We start from the raw sequence: 24,586 nt of genomic DNA on the forward strand, positions 1-24,586 counted from the left end.
GCAATTATGTTTGCAGTGCGGAAATAGACTTACATATGAAAGTTGAGCAAAATCGACCAATATTTAATTTCGACCAATCAGAGGCCGTGGCGGCTATCTTTGTTGACCGATCGGAAAATGTTATTTGCAGACACCCTGACCATGATAAACACTTGTGTTAAGTTTCATCAAGTTCCGTCCAACAGTTTTCGAGAAATGTGACGGAAACTTTTTGTTTGGGGAACTTAAAAAATTTAAAATTAAGTCAATATCATTACATTCTGTAATGTTATATATAAATATTATTATACTGATTGCAAAAATGAACTTAAATTGCATTAAGCCAACCACCGGCCCGCAGTGATGGCATAACGTGATACATGTTGGTGGATACTGACGCAGTATACGAGAGCTCCAATGCATATAAACTTAAATGTGTCATGTTTTGTGTCTATTCCGTCTTTTCGTATTGCAGAGTTATCTGCTCTTGTGAGCAGGTATTGATTGTTACGTCATTTGTTTGTGAGAGTAACGTCATACATTTTTGAGAAAACGACGTAATTTTCTCAGACAAAACTAAAGACACTACAATCAATACCTGCTCACAAGAGCAGATAACTCTACAATACGAAAAGACGGAATACTACACCTGACGGCCTTGTCATATTTACATTTTACTATCAACAAATCTATGATTCCTCATCTAATTTTAACACTAAATAATGCAAGCAATAGCAGATTTTGAACCATTTTGAAATAAATATATGAACGATAATATCTCTGAACACAATATAAAAAATAGTATTATACAAGGTTGACTTTAAAATATAATTCATCATTTCAAAATAATTCATATATATATAATCATTTCGACGAGGTAGTAGGTATGTTATTTTGTAATTGTAGAGCATCAATATGAAATCAGGTTTACTATATCATGGAGAATATATACTCCGTTCTAATTATGCAATAACATTTTAATCGTTAGTGTAATTGCACTAAGAATTAAATTATAACACATCTTATCATCTATAGGTACGTCACTTACATAAGTGAATAATCACGAGTTGCATATAATGTTTCTCCCATACACGTTATTTCACACTGTAAAATTATCACAAATATTCGGAAATATTGAATTGTTTGGGAGCTATAAACCCATAAAATGTTTGAGTGTACTAAACCACATAGAAGTTATGTGATTATTAAAACCAAAATTAATTATGGGAGTGATGGAACCCATATAACTTAAAGGAATGTTGTATCCTATAGCAAGTATGGGAGTGATGAGTGATAAAGGGCTTATTGGAGTTATGAAACCTTTAAGTAAAATCACAGTGATGGCACCTGAAGAAAACGTGGTCGAGACAGTAATAACTCCTTAATTCGAGCTCTGTTCAGTCAAGATATATTTGTCAGTATTGGATCTGAATTATCTGTTCAATTAAAATCCCAATTACCTGGATCCTACTTAGTTAACAATTCCACACGACCTAATACGACTCCTCCGCATCAAGGCCACTCTGGTCTCTGTGGAGTATAGCATTCAGAAGATAGACAGATAGTCGATAGATAGATACGTATATGAACTGTCCTATCAGTGATAATGTCCCCTTATATGGAAGTCTGTGTATGGTTGACGAGTCATGGTAGGGTCTGTATAGTTATCCATAGCACTGTCGACCTGTAGGCCGTGATTAGTGTAACCATACACCGGATACCACTTCTGTGTCTGCGGCGAGGAAACGTGGGAATGATGCGCTGCCGGTGTCTTCGCACGTCCATCACGTGACTGAGTGGATGGTGACGGGGTGACTTTGGGTAAATATGGATTGTTAGACATGGCAGGTGTAGGCGCTGGTGTACGCTGGGTCCTGCCGTTATACATGTCCTGTCAACAAATAAACAAATAATGAAGTGGAATAAAACATAAAAGGTATTTACTTTACCTCCAAACGAACATACATGTTTCGATCAATAAAACCTCGACACCGAGGCAAAAATGTCTTAGACGTAAAATAAGGCTTGAATATTAAATCAAATCCGATTCCTTAATGTGATATAACGTATAAACAGAAGAAAAAGCAATGCGTTTGGATGGTCCCTTATTGTTCCTGAATATTTACCTAATTCTGTTCCGGACATTTTCTCCGTACTGCTGACATTATCATTTACGATACTAATGCGTAAATAAATAGGAATCGTTAGTCAGCTCTAATAATGTTTGAATTAGTGAATATATGTATAAGTAGGTTGCTAGCTTACCGGTATATAGGTGCTGTCAACAGAAGGGGAGGCAGAACCCCCACGTGGAGATTTTTTCCGGTTCACCGTCCGACAAATTAGACACACTGCGACAGCTATGAGGATGATGAACAACAATCCTGCCACGCCCACCGATACACCAATAATCAACATCTCCATAAGTTCGTCTGAAACAAAATAGCGGCAATTATTTAAATGTGACATTGTTAGGTTTTCGTCGTGAGCTAGTATGTGTACTGGAGCACCTAATTGTTTTTATTTTACAAATCTTTCTTCGATATTTTTTTTTAACAAAAGTAAGTGTTTACCCATGAGAACTCGCATATTGGTGTTACATTTATTCAGGTATGAACGCAAATGGGTAAGATCCATATTGCATAAAGCCTATTTAATCTTCAGAATAAATATTGCTAGCACAGCTTCGATTATATATATTGCATGAATGTTAAAAGGCTGCGTTCAATATGTATATTTACATTCAACATTGATTGTTATTTGGGATTTAAATATGTTTTACTCAAATTTTGCGATATTTCAGTTTCTATAACGTTCGTGCTGATAACTATTTGTAAATCTTGTAACACCACTGTATTTGTCGGTCTCGTGTTGCAGACAATTAAAAAAATGAAAATGATATCCAGATAAAACCCCATAAATATATCGTGTATATAGTAAGAATGTGTAAAAATATAAAACTACTGCCAGACATTTAAAAAGGAATTAAACATAATTAAGACCTACCAGACATCTTTTTAATTCTACTTTCTGTAAGTTATGTTATAAAAGAGAAAAAAGCTATGGATTGCAGCATGGTACCATGGTAACCGGAAGTACCAACCTGCTGTCGTTGTTGATCCTGGAGTAGTGGTGTTTGTTGAAGTTGTTAGAGAGACACTCGTTGTTGGGTTTGAAGTTGGTGTTGTAGTACTGGTTGGGGAGGAAGAGGTGCTTCGATTTGTAGTTGTTTTAGTTGGAGTTGTCGGAATGGCTGTTATAGTCAGAGTGGTAGATGTGGATGGATTTGTAGTTGTGGTTGGAGAAGTTGGAGTTGTTTGAGTGGCAGTTGTGGGTGGAGTGGTAGTTGTAGTTGTTGGAGTGGTAGTTGTAGTTGTTGGAGTGGTAGTTGTCGTGGTTGGAGGGGTAGTTGTCGTGGTTGGAGTGGTAGTTGTCGTGGGTGGAGTGGTAGTTGTAGTTGTTGGAGTGATAGTTGTAGTTGTTGGAGTGGTAGTTGTCGTGGTTGGAGGGGTAGTTGTCGTGGTTGGAGTGGTAGTTGTCGTGGGTGGAGTGGTAGTTGTAGTTGTTGGAGTGATAGTTGTAGTTGTTGGAGTGGTAGTTGTCGTGGTTTGAGTGGTAGTTGTCGTGGTTGGGGTGGTAGTTGTCGTGGTTGGGGTGGTAGTTGTCGTGGTTGGGGTGGTAGTTGTCGTGGTTGGAGTGGTAGTTGTCGGGGTTGGAGTGGTAGTTGTCGTGGTTGGAGTGGTAGGTGTCGTGGTTGGAGTGGTAGTTGTCGTGGTTGGGGTGGTAGTTGTCGTGGTTGGGGTGGTAGTTGTCGTGGTTGGAGTGGTAGTTGTCGTGGGTGGAGTGGTAGTTGTAGTTGTTGGAGTGGTAGTTGTAGTTGTTGGTGTTGATGTTGTGGTCGTCACTGCGCAAGTCCCACAACAAGTCTGCAAAGAGGAAGCACTGTAAAATGGACAGTTTGTCGCGTTACACTGTGAGCTCCTGTCCCCGTATTCACATCCTGTAAAGGAAAGAAAGAAAAACAATGTATTTTTGTTTTTAATGATTGAACCAGCGTCCGATAGTATCTAAGCAATCATACAGACCCAATTGAGTTTTTGACGGTAAACCTAATTTATGTCAGGAGTATCCTCACTGAGAAGATATGTAAACGGACAAAGCAATTCATAATGTACATAAAGTTTTACCTGGAATTCCTGTGTAGAGGGCGCCACATGTACTACAGCAGTAGCTATACCAGCCCGTGGTGTTACAGTTGTACGCATTTAGCTGAACAACGCTAGCGCATGTATGGCCAGAGGAGACCACACCAGCCTGGTCTCCGAACGGACAAGTGTCTGTAATAAACAACGTACACCGTGCATATTATAATGGAGAAATTATTTTGATTAGCAGAATTTCAAACGACGCTGTAATCAGTACCGTATCCATCGATATATGTTCTTACAAAAGATGTAATGTCTCATACAATTGAATTAGACATGACCAGCATTTAGTTTATACAAAACTTGTACCTGTAGTTAACTATTAGATTTAAGTTTTATCTTTATGAAATGTATAGCGTATAATCGCGATGCATGCCCAACCAATATTGCATGCATGATAATCACAACAGAGGGAGGCAATCCTTACAAAAAAAACGCATTAATATTTAAATAAAGGGAGACAATTCTTTTATAATGTACATTGTACATATAATACGAACAAAATAGAAATACTTCTTGTAAGAGTAACTTTATATATTCACTTTTTAAGAAAATCAGGAATGCATTTCAATGTTTTATACGAAGCCAACTTTTGTTATTGAAAGATATACTGCTTTTGGAACTTACCTGATACGCTCGGTGCGGACGCGTTCGATACGCATTCCCCTCTGACACACCACTGAAATATAAAACATGATTAACTGAATATAGCCCGTAAATATGAATATGTTATTTGATTTTCCACATCGGGTCTTTACAGCTCGTTTGCTAGTAGAAATTCAAGTTTTAATGAACATACAGAGTGTATTTAGATACTTCAAATCAGAGGCTCTTTGAGACATCAGAGGCTCTTTTATAACAGAGCAACTGTGTCATCGCAAACATTAAATAATACATAAAATAGAATAATATTTACCTTGTTTTGTCCACATGAGGTACCGTCAGCGGGCACGTGCTCGGAGCAGAAGTCTGAGCCGTCGGCCTTGGAGCAATACATCCTGTTACATATACTGGTGTAGTCCTGGTAGTAGAATCCCTGTGAGAATAAAATTGTTTTTTTAATAAATTTAACTAAACAATTGATGATCATAATATTATTATTAGCAATGAAATATTTCGTGTGGAAGTGCTAGAGGTAATGATAGTAGAAAACAGTATAAACAAAAAATTGCAAAAAAGTACAATTTGAATATGTTTTTTGTCAATTTTACTATGAAATCTAATTTCTGTACTACATTTACATGTACAACATGTGAGATTGACATTAGACATACGTTTTCTGTGCCACGAATACATTTGTCTTGAATTTGACGATTAACTCCCTTGTACATGTATACATTGTGATGGCCATATGTACTTAGCCTGCAGACGTATAAGTACTAACGTTGTGGAGTTATATTTGTATATGGGGAAAACTATTCTCGATATTCAGGGGTTATGCTCACTTTCGATCTCTGCACCCCTAGAATATGTCAGGCAAAATTGAGGGCACGAAGATAGCTGTTTGATTGGTCTGACCAATCGCTAGGCTGTTACCCGTCCTTTGAAGATTACAAAGGAGAGACGCCCAACTTCAAAGCCTGTAATTTTTTATCGTTACATGACCGCGAGATTCTTTTGATGTACATCAAAGGATCGAGCTAGTCTTCTTATCTCATCAACAAGGTGGCACACACCGAGCCTTCAATTTTGCTATGACATATTCCAGTGGTGTAGAGAGCGAAAGTGAGCGTAACCCCTGGATATCGAGGATGGGGGAAAAATATTCCCTCATCCTGACAGAGTATTACAAAAGTATATTTATAGAATTATGGTGACACCTACCCTACACAAATAGGAATTGTCACCAACTATGTGTCTACATTGGGCATCTGCGTCGAACATCTGGCCAGCAATCTCTTGGTCATATGGAGTCAAGGCCGTTGGGTCAAAATTTGAACTCAAAGAGGTCAAACAATTTGATCCAATACTGAAATAGTAAGCATTGTATTGTAATACTATTGACTAACACTATATACTGCTTAATATATATAGCAAGTAAGTTTATAACGTTATTTGGTATATAAGCCACACTTTTTTGAGACATTTTTTGTTTTCAAGAATTGAACTTATTTGGCAAGTTTTAACTGTTCAAGTTAATGGTCATGGATTTTATAATATTGCATAACATTAAATGATCGTTGGTTCAATAGCAACCACGAAAATGAATACAACGAATTTGAATGGTATACGTGTCTATTGTTTGTAATATAGGATATCTATAAAACGATCTAAATAGCTTCAAACCATGACGGAAAGTACCCACCAACATTTCGTGTTATACACTACAGTTTGGGTATTTTTAGAAAAGTATACTGGCTAATAAATGGAAGCGGACATACAAAAAATGTATTTCAATTCATTTTATTGGATAACGTCTTCTATTCCGTCTTTGCCTATTGCAGAGTTATCTTCTCTTGTGAGCAGGTATTGATTGTTACGTCATTGGTTTGTGTGAAAAAACTACGTCGTTTTCTCAAATATTGATGACGTTGCTCTCACAAACCAATGACGTAACAATCAATACCTGCTCACAAGAGAAGATAACTCTGCAATACGCAAAGACGGAATAACGGAATATATCAAGTTCTGAAATATTTTCCTTCGAAGATAGCTCTAGTGCTTAAGTGCTTTACATGAATATCAAATGAACCTATATGTGATTATTTATAAAACAATATTGTAATAAGTAATGAATTACATCTTGTCAATTTTATACAGAATAGTTAATTACCTGTTTAATGAATTGATCCTATTTTCAAAACTGGTGACACTACAGGAGGAGAATTGCCAGGGATGGGTCGCGGTAGCTCCAGTCTGAATGAGACTAGTGGCAGCCATAATATAGCCGTCATTAAAGGAACATGTGTTTCCTTCACCGTCATGTGATGCGCCCAGGCTAAAACGGAAACAGTTACCCTTAAATATAATATCAGATTTATCCGACCATTGATGCATCGCTATATGCTGTTTTGTTTGCAAATATAAACATAAGAAGTATCAACAAAACCATAATTCGAACTTAGAATCGACAAAACCAGGGTTCAATATTGTTTATTGAACGATTTACCAGATTTGCAAAATTCTGACAACGGTTATTTAAAAGTATATAGATTTCAACTGATGTAAAATTCATTCAAGCAAATGTTTTACCTTTCCTTAATTTTTCCTTTACTTTATTGATATATGCTTTAATATGTTATTTGGGTTGAGGAAAAATCTCTGTCTGTCAAACAAATTAGGAAAATCCCAAGTTTGAGAACTTTTAAAAAACTAAGCAATAATAGGGAAGCCAAATAGCATACAAGACAGGTCAAGAATTTGTGTGTGTGTTTTTATGGGATATAATAATAAATAAAAATGTGATCAGAAAATCGGGATATAAAATAGTCAGAGTTACACGTAACTCGATTCAAAACTACAACATTCCAACATACATGTATATGGACCCATAATAATAATAATAATAATAGGAACGAAGATAATGCAAAAAAGGAAATCAACATATATCTAAGTTACAGCGGGAGTCATGTAATCTGTATAAACCGATATAAAATTGTATGAAATAAGAAAGCTGAACACTTACTTATGACCAAGTTCGTGGGCTGCAATTGTCATCATCCCGAAATCAAACAGATCCTCAGCAACTGACTGCTTAGTCGATCCACATATTCCATTTAAATAGGCTAACCCTGTTAATGAATAATAAGATAATATTTTTTATTTATCACATACTGTTATCCAGTGAACATACCCATGTCATATTTATTTTGCATATTTACCCATGTTATATGACCTATCAGTCCTGTGATTGGTTTTAAGTTTCAATTGTTTCAACTGTGACGTCCCGCCTAGGACAAGTATAGTGTACATGACGTCACAGACTTACGCGCTTGTGTCAAAATGGCGGCCTCTTACATTTCAAGGTTGCATGGAAATGATTATTTTACACGAATAATTGCCACAAATCTTCATTATGTGATAAAAAGAGGCGTTACACTCGTTTCCATTTCATATGAGATTTATGAAACATGTCGCGATTTTTTCATCTTAACTCGCCAGAAGCTCGCTTAATTGAAAAGTTCTTGGATTCGTTTCATAAATCTCATATGAAATGGAAACTCATGTTAGATCCTATATATTGTACTTATATGGCTTAATTGAGTTATATATTCCATTTATAATCCCTGTAAACAGATACTTAGATAACCGTTACTTAATCTACGTCTGTTATATATAGAAACACCAGTTAATTGATTTATACTTTCAATCTAAAAAGACTTGTCCTGCAGACAAATAAATAGATAACTGTTATCTTAAAACCATTTTACTAATGCTGTTGCTTTGACTAATATATTCTATACAAATAATTAGGTCATTTAAGTAACAAATTAGTTGTTTGAATAAATTCGTTTTCTGTTAACTACATATACAATTCTTGTACATGCTGTATAAATACTGGATACGAAACTGTTCACATGTATTCCGTCTTTGCGTATTGCAGAGTTATCTTCTCTTATGAACAGGTATTGACTGCTACGTCATTTGTTTGTGAGAGTAACGTCATCAATTTTTGAGAAAACGACGTAATTTTCTCACACAAACCAATGACGTAACAATCAATACCTGCTCACAAGAGAAGATAACGATAACTCTGCAATACGCAAAGACGGAATATGACAAACCTTATGAAGAATGAAAAGGGGAAGTGTGAAAGTTTACTTTATTTGATATGTACTCCAAATAGTCCAAGATGTACAAGAGCGATTACTAGTTTATAACCTCTATATTTTATTTTATGTTTTCGGTACTACTACACGGACATGACTAGAGATAGACGTAACTAACACACAGGCTTCTATTATAAAAATGGACATAAAGATATCTCTGATTTTGTATTCCTGACGAACCTCTCATATATAATGACGAAGAAGTCATTTTCCCTTTTGACATGAACATTTTAAAACACAGAATCATAGTTTGATAGTTTTTTTTCTTTCTGATAACTTTTGATAACTTACCAGCTACACCACCATCGCCTTCGTTTGTGAAATCGTATCTGGTTAAATAAAGAAAAAAAATGGAAATTCTTTGTAATGAGTAAATCTGGAAAAACATACACCGTTTTACAACAGTGTTAACACTCAAAACAAATCAAACTTCATATCAACACGAACAGACAACGAAAGGGAACGAATAATTTATCAAGCTGTAAACAATCTGAAACTGTTTTACTGAGTCATAAAAAATGGACCACATGTGGTTCCGGACACTCACTTAGTGAACATCATCGCATGATCATGACTCGGGAGACCGGAAGTAGCTTGTTCCCATGTCCGGAATTTAGTCAAGGCAGTGTTAATGTTCACAGCAAACTTGGAGCCAACAGCTATTCTGTCTTCTGTCCAAGTTGATGCGGCAAAGCTCTGTTTGAAATATACAACGATACTTACTCATTTAGTAAGTATTAGATTTACATCAACATACGTTTTCTATATGCATGTGGACTACTCATAATTGTATTGTGTGTACTGCTCTGGGTGCTCAAAACTAAATGTGATATATCGAAATACGGAAAATCGGGCAAACCAATTATTCGCTAGGAAACTAATATCTGATATTTGCTTTCGGTCTCGTAACACCAGACTTAAACGTTTCAAATTTCAATTTTGGTTTATACGTTGTATGACACTACATTTGTATTGTCAAAATCAAGAAATAACTGAGATGGCCTTAAGACACAGAAATGTATACTAAGTCTAAATCAATTCAAATTTACATGAAATTTTAATACCAATTTCCAAGCTATACTTTTATGTGCATTTGTAGTTAATGGTTTTGTCTCTTTTTCGCTTAAATTCTATCTTTGAGTCTGACATTATTCCACTGATGAATCTGAATTGGAAATATGGTCATATGGTTCCGTAAGTATAATCATTGTCTGGCTTTTGGCATTAACAAAATATTTTTTAAATTGGTACTTTCTTCCGTTGTTTGTATCTAGAGATTATTTCACTTCAAAAGTCATATACTTACATCTGCTATATATATTCCAGCGAAAACTACCCCCATGGATATTGTAGGAGACACGATGCTCTTGTATCGAACATCAATCTGAAATAAGGATGTCAACATATACAATCCGTCTATCGTTGCTCTTAACACCCCTACAATCCAATGGTATATAACTAATGCACCCCGTATTTTTTAATGTCGACACAAAGAAAATCGATATTCATATGAACGCCGATATCCAATGTTATCCTTTATCATATGAACCCCCTTATCCAACGGTAGCATTAATCATATGAACCCCGATATGCAGTTGTATCAGTATTCATATGAACCCCGCCATCCAATGTTATCATGTATAACATTATTCATATACAACCTGTTATTCAGCTGTTATAACGTTATTGTATCCTTACACTTTGATAATGCTTCGTACAGTAATGTATGCTTACCGCATTCATAACAAAGGCGTAGAACTGACGGACGGACGCTTTGGCTTCAACGTCTTTCTCAGGTGTTGTTGTTGCTGTACTCTCATCGTACCAACTATAAAAGTAACAATATTGTGTTACACGCAAACATACGTCTTTGATAGAAATTACTGTAAAACTTCATGATTCAACATCACCTCCTCTCTCCCTAAGAGCTGTAGCAAAAACAAACGTTATAAATCAGTGTTTGCCAGTAACTAAAGTGTGCTGACATGCGTTATTGACTTGGGTATGAAAAACTGCAACACTCGTACATGTAGTATAAATTGGTGCGTTTTGTCTGAATAATAGATTATCTTATCTCAATCGAGCACATCTTAAAATACCTGATTGCTATGCTTGAAAAACGATCCAAATGTGCAAAACATGTAATCAGTATCAAAAAGCCGTTCTAGAAAATATCTTATTTAACAGAAAGGTAGTTAAAGCATCAATGTCACACGTATCCTTGTAGATGGTATTGATTCCTACATAGTTTACATGAAGTGATAGAAGTACAAATTTATTATAGAGTGTACCCCAAATTGTAAATTTGTAAAATTATGCAGAATTTGGTATGCACCTTTCCAATATTCACAAATATGGCTGTATTTACAAATTGTTTCGGTACACATAATTATCAGACATCGATTTTTCATTATGGTGACAAAATGATGAGACGTAAATAATGCAGTAGATATTTTAATTCTGCATCGGCCAACTACTAACAAGTCCTGCCTTACTTCATATTTCTTGTTGATTGGTAGGTTACAAAATGTACAAGTCAGCGAAAGGGAATTTGTGTATGCTTGGGTTAGAAAAAATAATATATGTATATATATAATGGTTTATTTGGTGACCTGGTGGACTTCATCAAAAGGGTACATGTATTTAACTTATAAGGGTGAATAGTGTAAACTGATCCCTGGTATTTATCTATTCATGCTTCTGTGTTCTTTGGAATACAACTTATCAAGGAGAAAATGTATTGATAAAGTATTCCTCCTCGCGTATATTATTGAATATTTATATATTAAAGCTTATTTGATGGTACTTTTGGGGTCAGTTTAGTTAATTCCTTGTAAAAACTAGGAGGCGTTTCCTTAATAGGATACCAGGGCATGGCTGAATGTAGAGTTCACGACTGGTCAAGTAGTCTATTAAAATGTTTATGTGTGCCATAAAAAACGAATGTTTCAAGTTTTAAAACAGATTGATTTCCTTTGAATGACTCAAAAATCGAAAAGGATCAAATATATGTTATTTTAACACATACACGGCTTTCCGTAGTAGGTAATAAATACTAATAAGATAGACTAAAATAATGTCCCTCTCTCACATTGTACGATTGTGCTTACATATTTCACTAGTATGGCCAATATACTTATTTCTAATGTGTTAACGATTCAATAACCCAAGCAACACTTAAACCTTGACAAGTCTAAAGTGATGTTTAGTCATTCATTTTCCCCGTTTATTCTGCTTAGTACCAAATTGGTTTAACTATCCAATTAAAATAGGGTAAATAATTACTTAACCATACTACTCATGTGATGACTAGAGAGTAATTATAGAGAGTACATCATATTACAATAAAGGCACAAACAGGTTTATTTCTATATACATGTACTACGGCTATTAAAATACATTATTCAAGCATATTTTATAAGTTAAGGATAAATCGAATTTAAAGTTATGCAATTCAAAAGTCAAGAAACTTTCTGATTATTATAATAAGATAAGGAACTAGGAGAAGCATTTTTCTTAAATGTATGAACATTTGAAATGTATCATTGTATATCCTAGTCCAAGAAGAAAAAAAGAACTAGGAGAGGCATTAATCTTTAATTGATGGATATTTAAATGTTTCATTTTATATCCTGGTCAGAAAAGAAAGATTGTGAAACGTGTTTGCCAGCCAGTAAGATGATTAAATAAAACTTCGTGAATTCGTGATATCATCACCACTCCTCATAATGCAGATCCTATACATGCTATCGATAGATACACATATTGGATTGTGTGTACTGAGTTCACCATTCAAGTCTACTTAGAATTGCGTCAATTAATTCCTTTTGAGAACTATAGAGGCATGTCGTATTACCTTGTATGAAATTACAATATTCATATCACGCGTGAATACATGAGAAAAGTTTATGAACTGTGATCGTCACCTTGATACCGGTATTATCGAGTGTACCTGTTTACAGAGGCAGACGGATAACCGACATCACGATTCTTTTACAGGCCGTTATAAAAAGAAGAAGGATACGTGCATATCCTGGTAGTGTGGTGTTACATAACAGTGCGTCATCGTCAAATCATTAGGTACTAAACGATAAGGAAGTAATTAAACAGTAATGTATAAGCCCAGTGACAGCCCTTTTTATTATGTTTCCCCTTCAAATGAAGGGAGACATAGTGTATTAGTACTGGTTCTTCTTCTTTTTGTTCTTTTTCTGATTCTTCTAATCGCAAATTGTCCGGGCCTTAACTTTTAAACCGTTAAAGATATCTTGACGAAATTTTAGGTATTCATGCATCATCAACAGAAGGTGTGCAGTGCACTAGAATTAAGTCAATGTCATCTTCACCGCAAGGTCAAAGGTCAAATAAGTGCAACATTTTCAATAAATTCTTGTCCGGCCCGTAAATTTTAAACCGTTAAAGATATCTTGATGAAGTATACCTGCATCACTCACACTAGGAGTGCAGGGCACTATAATTTGGTCTCGTGCTTCACTATATACAAAGTTATTGCCCTTTGTTTATTTTTAATACCGAAGTTTATCCGGAGCATAAGTTCCATGTTATTTCACCTACGTTGACCAAACTTACCATATATATGTATCTTGGGAAGGTGGAATATCTCGTACTTAAATCAGGTTTTGTGCCACACTATATAGAGAGTTATGGCCCTTGTTTATTTTTAATACCGAAGTTTGTCCACGGCATAACTTCCATGTTATTTCACCTACGTTGACCAAACTTGCTATAGTGTTAATGTATCTTGGGAAGTAGGAGTGTCGCATTCTAAATTCGGGTATCGTGCCCCACTTTATAAAGAGATATGGCCCTTTGTAAAAAAAAAAAAATACTGATGTTTGTCTATTGGCTTATAAGGGGAGACATATCTTTTTGTTCACAAAAACAAAATTCTAGTTATGGTTTGTTTACATATACCTGGACACATTGTAGATCAAGGGAGGGTAGATTCATTGTTGTAGATTCATTGTTGTATGTTTTTTGTGCTTTTACATCAATTAAAATATGTTAACTAGCCATTAATATACACAGGAAATATTGTTTACATATATTTATTATGTATAATACCGGATTTCACACTTACTATTGATAAACTGAGTAATCTGTGGCGATCAGCAGCTCCACCTGGTTGGCAGTTATCGCCCTTTTGTTTCTAACGTGACCTCCTAGATTGTGGTCAGACTTTCGTCTCATATTCTGTAGTCCAGTTCGGTCATCTGTTGTATAAAACCGGATAATTAAATAAAACACATACACTTATTATATAGTACCGATTGTCGCCGCATATTTGATTACACACGTGATGATCTACACTGGGGCCATATAATTGGTTATAGATAGTTCTGTTTATGACAGAGCAGTGTGTACTGGTATGAACGTGGAAAGCCGAGTTATCGTACGTCAGGCCGAATATTTAGAAGTGATATTAGCATCCCTCTATAAATTGATTATTTACAAAATATTTAAAGACCCCGTACGTATTTGTGAGGATGGAGGATGACTTGCGATTATTGTATTACCTGATTGCTTTCTTTTGTTATCATTTCGTGACGACTAAGAAATCTGATACTGACCTTGCGTGTCTGTTAAAACTTTGGTATATTTATAATATTTGGCTATATTTGATTGAAGGGTTAAGCGTCGGTATCAATATTTGGACAACATGTTAACAATGTTTGATCAGTTACCGAACTAAAAACAGACACAGGTAACTCTGCTGTCCTATAAAATGGCACAGAGGTTGTGTTGATTAAGAAGGGAACCACCATTTCACAAATTTCTCTTGTTATGTAAACGGTTTCCAAACTATTTCCGGTGTCTTATTTCATCCCAATTTGTAAAATAATGTGCTTGTTTCATCGTTCCAATGCCCAGGTGGGTAAATGCAGTTTATCCTAATATTTACTTTAAATCTGAATATTTATTGTATCATGTTCAACAGGGAAAACATAATTATTCCCTATGGACGAATACAATATATGAGCGTTTTTGATTCACTAAACCCCTATACATTATACATACTGTAATGGACAAGACGGTCGGATTCGAATCACACATTGCTCTTTTGTATACGGTATATAAATTAAATACCATGTTTAAGAAGTAATATAAATGCATTACGTGTTAAAACTGGAAAGAAAATATGTACATTTGGATCAGAAGGAACACGTTTGCGTTTTATCAAAACCTTTCGACCACATTCAAAATAACCAGCTGAAATAGAGTGCCATGCATCTAAAGAAGTAACCGATATCATCTAGAATGTACTCCTATGTACCAAGGCTGTGTTTGTCTTACCAATGCGGTAATCAACCATAGATTACATAACCTATGTATTTATATTTTATCTATGGACATTTCATAGCATACCAATACAAGTAATAATGACAGTCAGAAGCTAGTCTGATTAACAATAGATATTTCTTACACTCTTTATGGACAGTTGGCCTAGAATATCATTGTAATTAAACGCACTTTAAACCCAATCGAATCATTCAATTAATATGGGTTTATAACAGAAATTCAACTTGATTAAGTAGTCATCCTTCCGTGGCGTCTTATTATGTACCGTTTATATTAGAATATTTATTAAATAAAATCAACCTTTAGAATATCTTATTTAAATGTATATGATAATCAGCTTTATTATAAAATGACAAAGATTTTTAACGTTTGAATGCTCTAAACGTCTACAGCAAACACGATAGGGACATTTTAATTTCCTAACCAATTCTTAGCTCGTGCATTGAAAACCAAACAAACTATCACATTAAAGAGTAAATAAAACGCGCCGCATTCAATAATTGAAGTAAATAAATGCCCTTACTTTAAATTATCTACAATAACATAAGTTGATGAATATACCATTTACTATCTCACGAACTTAATTTGAGAATAAGCAATCGAGCGTGATATGAATAATGATCGTATCTGGTCTATAAATTACAGTCATTTTTCTGTTTGTTTACAGAAGACATTTGTAAACTAGATAAGTTGAATGTGTATATACATACACACACAATAAACAATGTTTTGTTGATGACAGAAAAATTTCATTTAATAGCAGGTCGCGAGTGAAGTGGAAGAATTTATTCGAAATGGTCGAACCAATGGGGCAGTACAGGACTTGATAGAAAGTAATGAAATAAAAAATAAGCACAAGATGATAAGAAGCAATATTGCCAGCAACAATAAATGTTGTTTATATTGCTATTGTTTTAATCGCACATTTAAAATGACATTTGGATAAATAATCAAGTAGGTTGGACAAACTATCAATATTTGTGATTCAATGCAGTACAACAAGGTAGTATTTCGTGTGACTTCAGTGAAAAAGAACAATAAATTGTGCTTTGCCACCTAACTACGGCAGGGCAAACCCTCTAATGATGTGGGATCACAACGGTGTCAAGTTCATAGAGTAATATGGTTCCAGTAACTCGTATAGCCGTGATACGAGAGCATATCAACAACATCGAACAATAAAACTAGCAATAACATCCATCAAAACTGTTTCATCAATGTTTTGTTAACGACATTAATTTCGTTACCTGCAATTTACATACGTATCAATTCATAAATTATCTAACTATTAAATAAGTGATATATTCAATATAAGCTAGTGCTACTGTATAAGTCTGCTGCATATGCAACAAGTCATTACAAAAACGTATTTTTGTATGAAATGTGTTATACAAGTCATTCACTTTACCAGTAGAATAAGAAAAAAAGGCTTCAACAGCGTAAACACGCATGTAATCGTAACATGTCGTTGCAAGAAAGGAAAACTAGAAAGAAAAACACCACAACAAGAAGACACCGTGCGCCCACAACAAAAAAGGAAGCAAATCAGACGCCCCAAATGGGTAAGAAATTAATACAGAATATCGTTACTCAAATTCAAGCTGTTGAGTTGAACACTTACCTTCCAAAATAAAATCGTATTTTAAATCCCGTTGCTTCGTTTTAAACAGCTTGTATAACTTTGATTGTTGTTGGTTTAATTGGCTTGTTTGATTAGTTGGTTCCTTAAAAGGGCGTGTTTGATTGGTCTGCTCAAGGAAGTACTCCTCGTCGTGTAAATGTAAAGATCCAAACTGAAAATAGGAAACATGTGTTTAATGACCTGATGAACCGTTATTATGTCATCATGGATTATCAATGAGATCCAGTAACATAATATTCCTTTTAGTCATTGACGTCAACAATACTATATCATAGTTTATTTAAATAAGTTTCGTTTTTTCTCAAATTCTTTTGCCTCAGTCCAGACTATTTTATTCACATATGCAATATGATACATTGTCAATGCCCTAAAGCCACGTGCACAGGTTCACACTCGGTACAGATATTGTAATTGGCCATTCCTCCTTGAATCATGCAAGTATATGTAGGAGTAGATATATCGTCGAAGCAGTCATAACTTGTATACATAAAAGACGTTAGATGAAAAAAGTCTTTAGAATGTAAATTTCAAAATGCTTGCAGGACAATACTCATTATCATTTAAGAATAATTTGAAATGTGATTTCATTGTTATGTTGAGGTGACAATTGTTTTTACATTGTACGTAAGCGTTTCGTCGAAGCTTTGCATCATCCCGTCTGGTCGTTTATGACGTATATAGTTTCCGTGGGCTGTCTTGAATAATTAAGTAATGATATGTTTTAAACTTTGCCATTGGGTGTGCAATTTTGCTGATAAAACTGCTTTTAAATTAGGTTTAATTATTGTTGTTATCGGACGGAGATGAATTTTGAAAGGTCGATCGTTTTCTGTAAGCAAGCTTGAATATAGTAAAACACGTAAGCCTCCAATGGACATACATAAATACAATTTGGAAGTTTATGCTTGTATTTATTTAAGTGACAAGGGGATGGTGTAAATAATATAGTATTAGCTTTAAGTGTTCATTTTAATTTTTTCACTTATACAAGATAATCTTACCTGTACTTTAAAAAAAAATAGAATCTGATCAGGTTATCGACCGACACATGATTTTCGGTAATTTATCATAGAAATTTAAAGACAAAATGGTGAAGTTTTGAGCTACTATTGATCTATTAATTTAAGGTGATGAGATAAAAAGCATGTAGTCTATACTTACTATGTTATGGATATGTGTGTCATTAAACTCCACCATAAAAGCTGCTCCTTTCTCGAGATTCTGGTATAATGCTACATTCTGAAAGCAAATCAACAAATTATACTATCGTTTAATACCTAGTGCAGATTAAAGATTTTAAAAGAAAAGACTATATCTAATATTTAACCATCGTATCTTGTTAATTAAACAAAACAATTGCATTGAAAATCTAATACTTTGAAAATAAAAGAATTTTCAATTGGATATACATGTATCTAATATTGTGGAGTTAAACATATTTTCTAATTGAGAAATCTAGTGTTTTTAATAATAAGTAATTTCTATTGGAGAAATGTAAAATTCAAATATTAAGGTAAATTGTATTGGACAAATCTAATATTTAAATGTAAAGGTGATTTCATTTGACAAATCTAATATTTAAATGTAAAGGTGATTTCATTTGACAAATCTAATATTTAAATGTAAAGGTGATTTCATTTGACAAATCTAATATTTAAATGTAAAGGTGATTTCATTTGACAAATCTAATATTTAAATGTAAAGGTGATTTCATTTGACAAATCTAATATTTAAATGTAAAGGTGATTTCATTTGACAAATCTAATATTTAAATGTAAAGGTGATTTCATTTGACAAATCTAATATTTAAATGTAAAGGTGATTTCATTTGACAAATCTAATATTTAAATGTAAAGGTGATTTCATTTGACAAATCTAATAATTAAATGTAAAGGTGATTTCATTGGACAAATCTAATATTTAAATGTAAAGGTATTTTCATTGGACAAATCTAATATTTAAATGTAAAGGTATTTTCATTGCACAAATCTAAAATTTTAATGTAAAGGTTTATTGTATTAGACAAATCTAATATGTAAATTTAAAGGTAATTATAATTTAACTATGTAACACTTGACATACTATTATCGTCTCTATGTATTATAAAGTACATTCTTTTTAATGACATGTGTCGATCGGCGAAGTTATAATGTCTTGTGATGTTCACTGCACCAACAAAAGGTACGGTGAGAAATGTTATACTGGTACGGACGGTTGTACGTGTGGTTTTTTTTAAATATTATTAGGGGAGATATTTTGCTAAAATATAACAGGGTAACTGTTTAAGCTATGTATTGGTTACTAACACTACAGTAACCTTAACATAAACGTAATCGCCGACAACCTGTTTACTATATACCAGCCAACAGCTCTAGTCATACACCATCGTTTCATTATAGTTGTTCACCCCGGGACTTGTAGATGCATTAACGCATACCCCCAGGATATGTTTGGTGTGTGTGCATTGGGCATGCATTCTTCTACATGTTTAAAATTTAAATGAACATTATTGAAATTTACATAACACCATTATCACGCTCCAGTGGCGGAGATAATGGATCAAACTGACGGCGATAATACAATCCTAATCCAATATCGTCACATGTTGAAATCCCAACAACCAATGTATGTGGCAATGATATCGGGTTCGAATTACTTCCCGAAATGAAAACATTTAAAAGTTACGTTTAAAAGATACGATCAAACTTACTTACATCGCTACAGTGTACCTTGTCATTTTGTAATTACGTCTCGGTCTGATCAACGTACGTAAACTGCAGGATGTACTTGTATGTTAACTTTTATATCTAGTTGGAGTGTAAATTTTGTTTAAGTTGTGCCAGAATGATAAAAATATCACATGAAATAGGAACAAGATAAAAATAATATTTGTATATGTCACCTAATAGTCTCAAATATCCCTCATCAAAATCCAAACATCACATTGTGTAAAGCATTGTAACGGTGAAAAAGCGGGGACAAACACTAACATTTTTGTTTTGCTCGTTGATGCATACTTGTCATCATAACATTGTTACAATAATATTATCGTAAAAGGTTTTTATTTACTTTTTATACCAGAACAGTTTGCGATTTCATTATTTGTCTGCAAACAAAAATTCAATAATGTGGCAAATTGTAAAACAGCAGCTTTATAAATCAATTCCTTTTAAAACAACAGCCTGAAACGTACCTGTAACACGGGAACATGTTGTCTGGTAACGCCACCAGCACGAGATATGTAAATAGGTACGTTCTGTTCAACGTCATCATTTCGTGTTAGTGGTAAGCTGACGTCATCACTTAATGTTGTAAATGTGACGTCAACGTTTTGAGGATATGGACTCCGATCTCCAGGGGAACGCCGGTAACGTCCATTGTTCTGTATATTGACGTCTACGAAATCTGATAACAAAATGTTTGAAAACATAATATCAATGTAACATTTTTATCAGTGGCATACATGTGTGATAATCCTTTAGTACTCAACTGTATCGAGCTAGAATAGTTTTTTTTTTATGTATTTCATATTAGCGATAGATTCATTATTGATGTATCAAAACTGAATAGAAAGCATCCCTTTCCGGGACTCAAAATCACCACAGCTACAAGATTCTGCTAAATACAGTAATAAATGATTAAAATTTAAGTTTAAAAAAATATTTCATTAGAATTAGGATTTAAGACTGAACTCATAAACTGAGTTTGAGCATGAGAATGTTACTATGGACTCAGTAACACACGTATATGATATATATGCTTTTTGTGAAGGTATACTTTATTCAAATTTTCATTTTAGAATATTTTTTTGTTCAGATCTATGATATAAGTGTAAAAGAAAAATTAACAAAGCACATGAAAGCACTGTCTTTCTGTTCTCACATTTAAAGTTATAACATGACACACTTGGACTTGTAGGTATAAAACGTGCCTGAGCGTCATTAGAAACCTGTCACGAAGACAGACGACAGGAACATCTTGAAATAAACTAGACATTGTCTTTATTCAAAATACATTTCCACTCACCTGGGGACACCGTTCATTTGACACAATAGAGACGATATCATACGAAATAGTTATTGTTCTATGTATTGCATATTATACAGAGTGCAAATAACCTTAGTCTTACAGTGGCATTTAAATGTCATTATGTACATGCAAATTGCATATGTAAACGTGTTCATTTGTAATGTATGGACGACTACTTCGATGAGACTAACATAAATTGGATATATATAGTCATTACCTTAAATTGAGTTATACAGACATATCATGAATCTTACCTTCGAAATCAGCTTCGAACTTGCCCTGGAATTTCAGTAGAGATGCTTTTGTACATCCCGTTAACAACAGTACCAGTAAAACAGTTATGTAGCGAGTGGTCTGTAGAGACATGTTCTTTGTAACTGCAGTATCGACAATATAAATGTACAGTGTACCCGGGTTTCAATTTGTATACACTAGTCAATCAGCTCGTGGTCGTTGTCGTCTGTTATCCGGTCTGTGGTCTGTATTTCACGTAACTAACGTCCAGTGTGTGCGGTCCGGGTAGTCTTCAAATGGAAATGTCTCCTTTGTACACAGTGGTATAGGGGTTATTGTGTAAACGTGTGTTTTCTGTATAACCCGCGTTAGTACATTAATAATTCACTGGTCATCTGTTGTCTTAAAGATATACCTGCAAAGCTGAGCATAGGTTTACAAAGGTAGACCGGTCGTGCTGTTGAATCAGAATGCTACAATCCAATAATGTCAGAGCACGTCTATGTGTACATTTCAACAAAACGGACACTTTTTAACCCTGCACTGTGTAGAAACTCCAGGCGTCCCGGCTTAAGTATATAGGAGCCAGTTGAGATCGATCAGCAGTTGACACACTAATGGGGAAAACTACACATGGAATAGGCTTATATATATTGAAAGGTGTTTTCAGTTCCACTTGAACGAGCGCCAAATACCGGGTACTTAAGGCTAATAGGATGTATATATGTATGTAGTAAGCATGCAGTGCTGTGTATAGGTGTGTCAGGGCTAGGTAGTCTGTTTCCATGAATTGTCGTAACAAGGTGAGTTTGCCACCTGACCAACGATTTGTCAATACCGTATAAATAGTCATACAAAAAAACGTCACGATTCTTACCAGCCATGCATGGATGACGTCACGGGTATTGTTCGGGTGATTCTATTTTTAGTCGGGACTCTCTTCTGTTAATGCGATGAGTCATATATGGGTAAACATGTAAATGTGATTTAGTACACAGGGTTAAGATATCGGTCAATATTTAAAAAAAACCGGCTTAAACAGTACAATACTGGTCGTGATACCCCTTCAATGGGATAATATTTAATCGTGAATGATTCTTGTACGACACATTTACAAATTAGATCAATGCCATATATGGAAAGTATATACCAAGGTGAGCTAGTCGATAATGACTGGCATCAGTATACAGTGTACCTAATGTACCCAGCCAAGACTCGACGAGTCCCGACCAATAGTAAATCCTATAACTGGGCTTTAGTCCCGTCAATACTGTTGCCTCAGTCACCATGTATCATAACACATTTCTCGAAACATCTTACGATAATTAAGATACTGATTCTCCTAGTTTGTTAAGTCACCGCTATTATCAATATATCCCGTACACCGGCAGTCCTCGCACTCGGCCTTTCCGTACAACAACCACGTACGAATCTTTATCTGTGATACTGAGCTAAACACGTTTAATAAAGTGCATATACCGGTACACTTTGTTAAAATTAGTAACTTATCCATTCGCGTAATATCAATAACTAGTTAGTATTGTACAAAGCTTATTTTCTCGTTCTTAGCCCTATCCGGATACACACAACCGCCAACACGCTATTATTCACGCCGCATAAAAACTTTCGGGAATCCGCTACATATAGCCGGCACACCGTTTGTTCATTATCTAGCCCGAGTGTCAATAGCCACTCCGTATTTTAAACAATTGATTATTGTCTCAAAATTAGAAATGTAGTTGATTGTCCAAATGACATTAAATTACCCCGGGTAGATGGATGAATATATTATTATTTTTGTTCAATATATGAACAATGTATGTCCAGTACTTACCCAGAGACATGTAGTATATATACGTCTCTGACTTACCAAAATATTCCCATAAGTAAATTACCAAAATATGGCAAATAGACAAATAATAATAATAATAATATACAGCATTTATATAGCGCCCTATATAATTTGTAAAATTACTCTAAGGCGCTTTACAACATATGGATAATAGTAATGGTTATAATTGTGAAAACAAACAACAAAGGCTTGCAATCACTTTCATACATTTAACAAGCAATGTGCACATAATTGAACAAATAAAAGGGTGGTATTTACATGACGTCTTTGCAAAGATTCTAAAATGCAGACGTGAAGAGGTGAGTTTTTATGTCCCTCTTGAACTTGGCCAGGGTATTCGACTTCCTAATAGCAGATGGTAAGCTATTCCACAACGTAGCCGAAACCCTCCCAAAGCATCTGTTTCCGTAGGTCACAGTACGAGATTTTGGGACACACAACAAAGATTCTGACTCCGACCGCAGTGATCTTGACGGCTGATACAGGGTAACAAGTTCCTGTAGGTACTGAGGAGCTGTTCCATTCAGTGCCTTGTATGTGTATACCAGAATTTTGTACTGCGACCTGTATCGTACAGGTAACCAGTGCAACGAATAAAGCGCAGGTGTGATGTGCTCTCTCTTTCGAGTACGAGTAACTAGCCGTGCTGCAGTGTTCTGAACCCTCTGCAGACGACTAGTTAGTTTGTCAGATATACCACAGAGCAGGGCGTTACCATAATCCAACCGAGAGGTAACAAGTGAATGCACCAAAATCTTGCATGCATCTGCAGTTAGAAACTGCCGAATACAGCCGATGTTCCTGATCTGGTAGTAACAGGATTTGGCAATAGCGTTCACTTGTTTCTCCATGTTCAGAGAACTGTCAAAGTATACCCCTAGGTTTTTAACAGCTGGAACAGTCTCAATAGTTCTGGCACCAACCTTGAGCTGGAGAGCCATTGTTTGCTGACACTTTGGGGAAAAGACGATTAGTTCCGTCTTTTCCTGATTAAGTTTAAGCATGTTGGCGTTCATCCAGATACTGATATCTGTCAGACAAGCTTCCAGACTTTCTGAGACTGTATTCCAACTGTCCTGTGGTTTTATGACCATGTAAATTTGTGTGTCATCAGCATAGCAATGATAGCGAAGGCTATGGCGACGACAAATCTCTCCAATCGGTTTGGAGTACATACAATATTTTCGTGGTCCTAACACCGACCCTTGAGGAACCCCGAAATCTAGTACTTTGTCATGTGAGGTGGCAGATCCGATGGCAACACACTGTCGTCGTTCACTCAGGTATGACTGTATCCAGCATAGTGCGGTATCAGTCACTCCATAAGAGTATTCCAGACGTTTATAAAGTATGCCATGGTCGATGACGTCAAATGCAGCTGACAAGTCCAGCATGACAAGCACCGCTCTGCACTTGTTATCCAATGCAGAAGCTATATCACTATGTACACGTAGGAGGGCCGTCTCAGTAGAGTGTCCCATGCGGTAGGCCGATTGCATGTTGTCATGGAGACTGTTTGCATGGAGATGAACCTCTAAACGCCGGGACACAACCT

At 35.1% G+C, this 24,586-nt stretch overlaps 1 protein-coding gene across 1 annotated transcript; it reads right to left on the minus strand.

The window, feature by feature from the left end:
- Window positions 1–807: 807 nt before the first annotated feature.
- LOC110458443 (mucin-5AC-like) lies at window positions 808–21,895 on the minus strand. Its single transcript, XM_021510132.1, has 18 exons — window positions 21,200–21,895; window positions 20,110–20,321; window positions 18,078–18,155; window positions 16,896–17,067; window positions 14,055–14,187; window positions 10,688–10,781; window positions 10,260–10,337; window positions 9,501–9,649; window positions 9,245–9,282; window positions 7,810–7,915; window positions 6,958–7,122; window positions 6,009–6,153; window positions 5,101–5,220; window positions 4,812–4,863; window positions 4,167–4,316; window positions 3,083–3,979; window positions 2,245–2,411; window positions 808–1,870 (listed from the first exon to the last, which is right to left on the minus strand). Exons 1-18 carry the CDS (start codon window positions 21,309–21,311, stop codon window positions 1,577–1,579), a joined length of 3,162 nt encoding a protein of 1,053 aa, XP_021365807.1. The 5' UTR covers window positions 21,312–21,895; the 3' UTR covers window positions 808–1,576.
- Window positions 21,896–24,586: the final 2,691 nt, after the last annotated feature.

Source organism: Mizuhopecten yessoensis, unplaced genomic scaffold, assembly GCF_002113885.1.
Source record: "Mizuhopecten yessoensis strain PY_sf001 unplaced genomic scaffold, ASM211388v2 scaffold9605, whole genome shotgun sequence".
Lineage (NCBI taxonomy): Eukaryota > Metazoa > Mollusca > Bivalvia > Pectinida > Pectinidae > Mizuhopecten > Mizuhopecten yessoensis.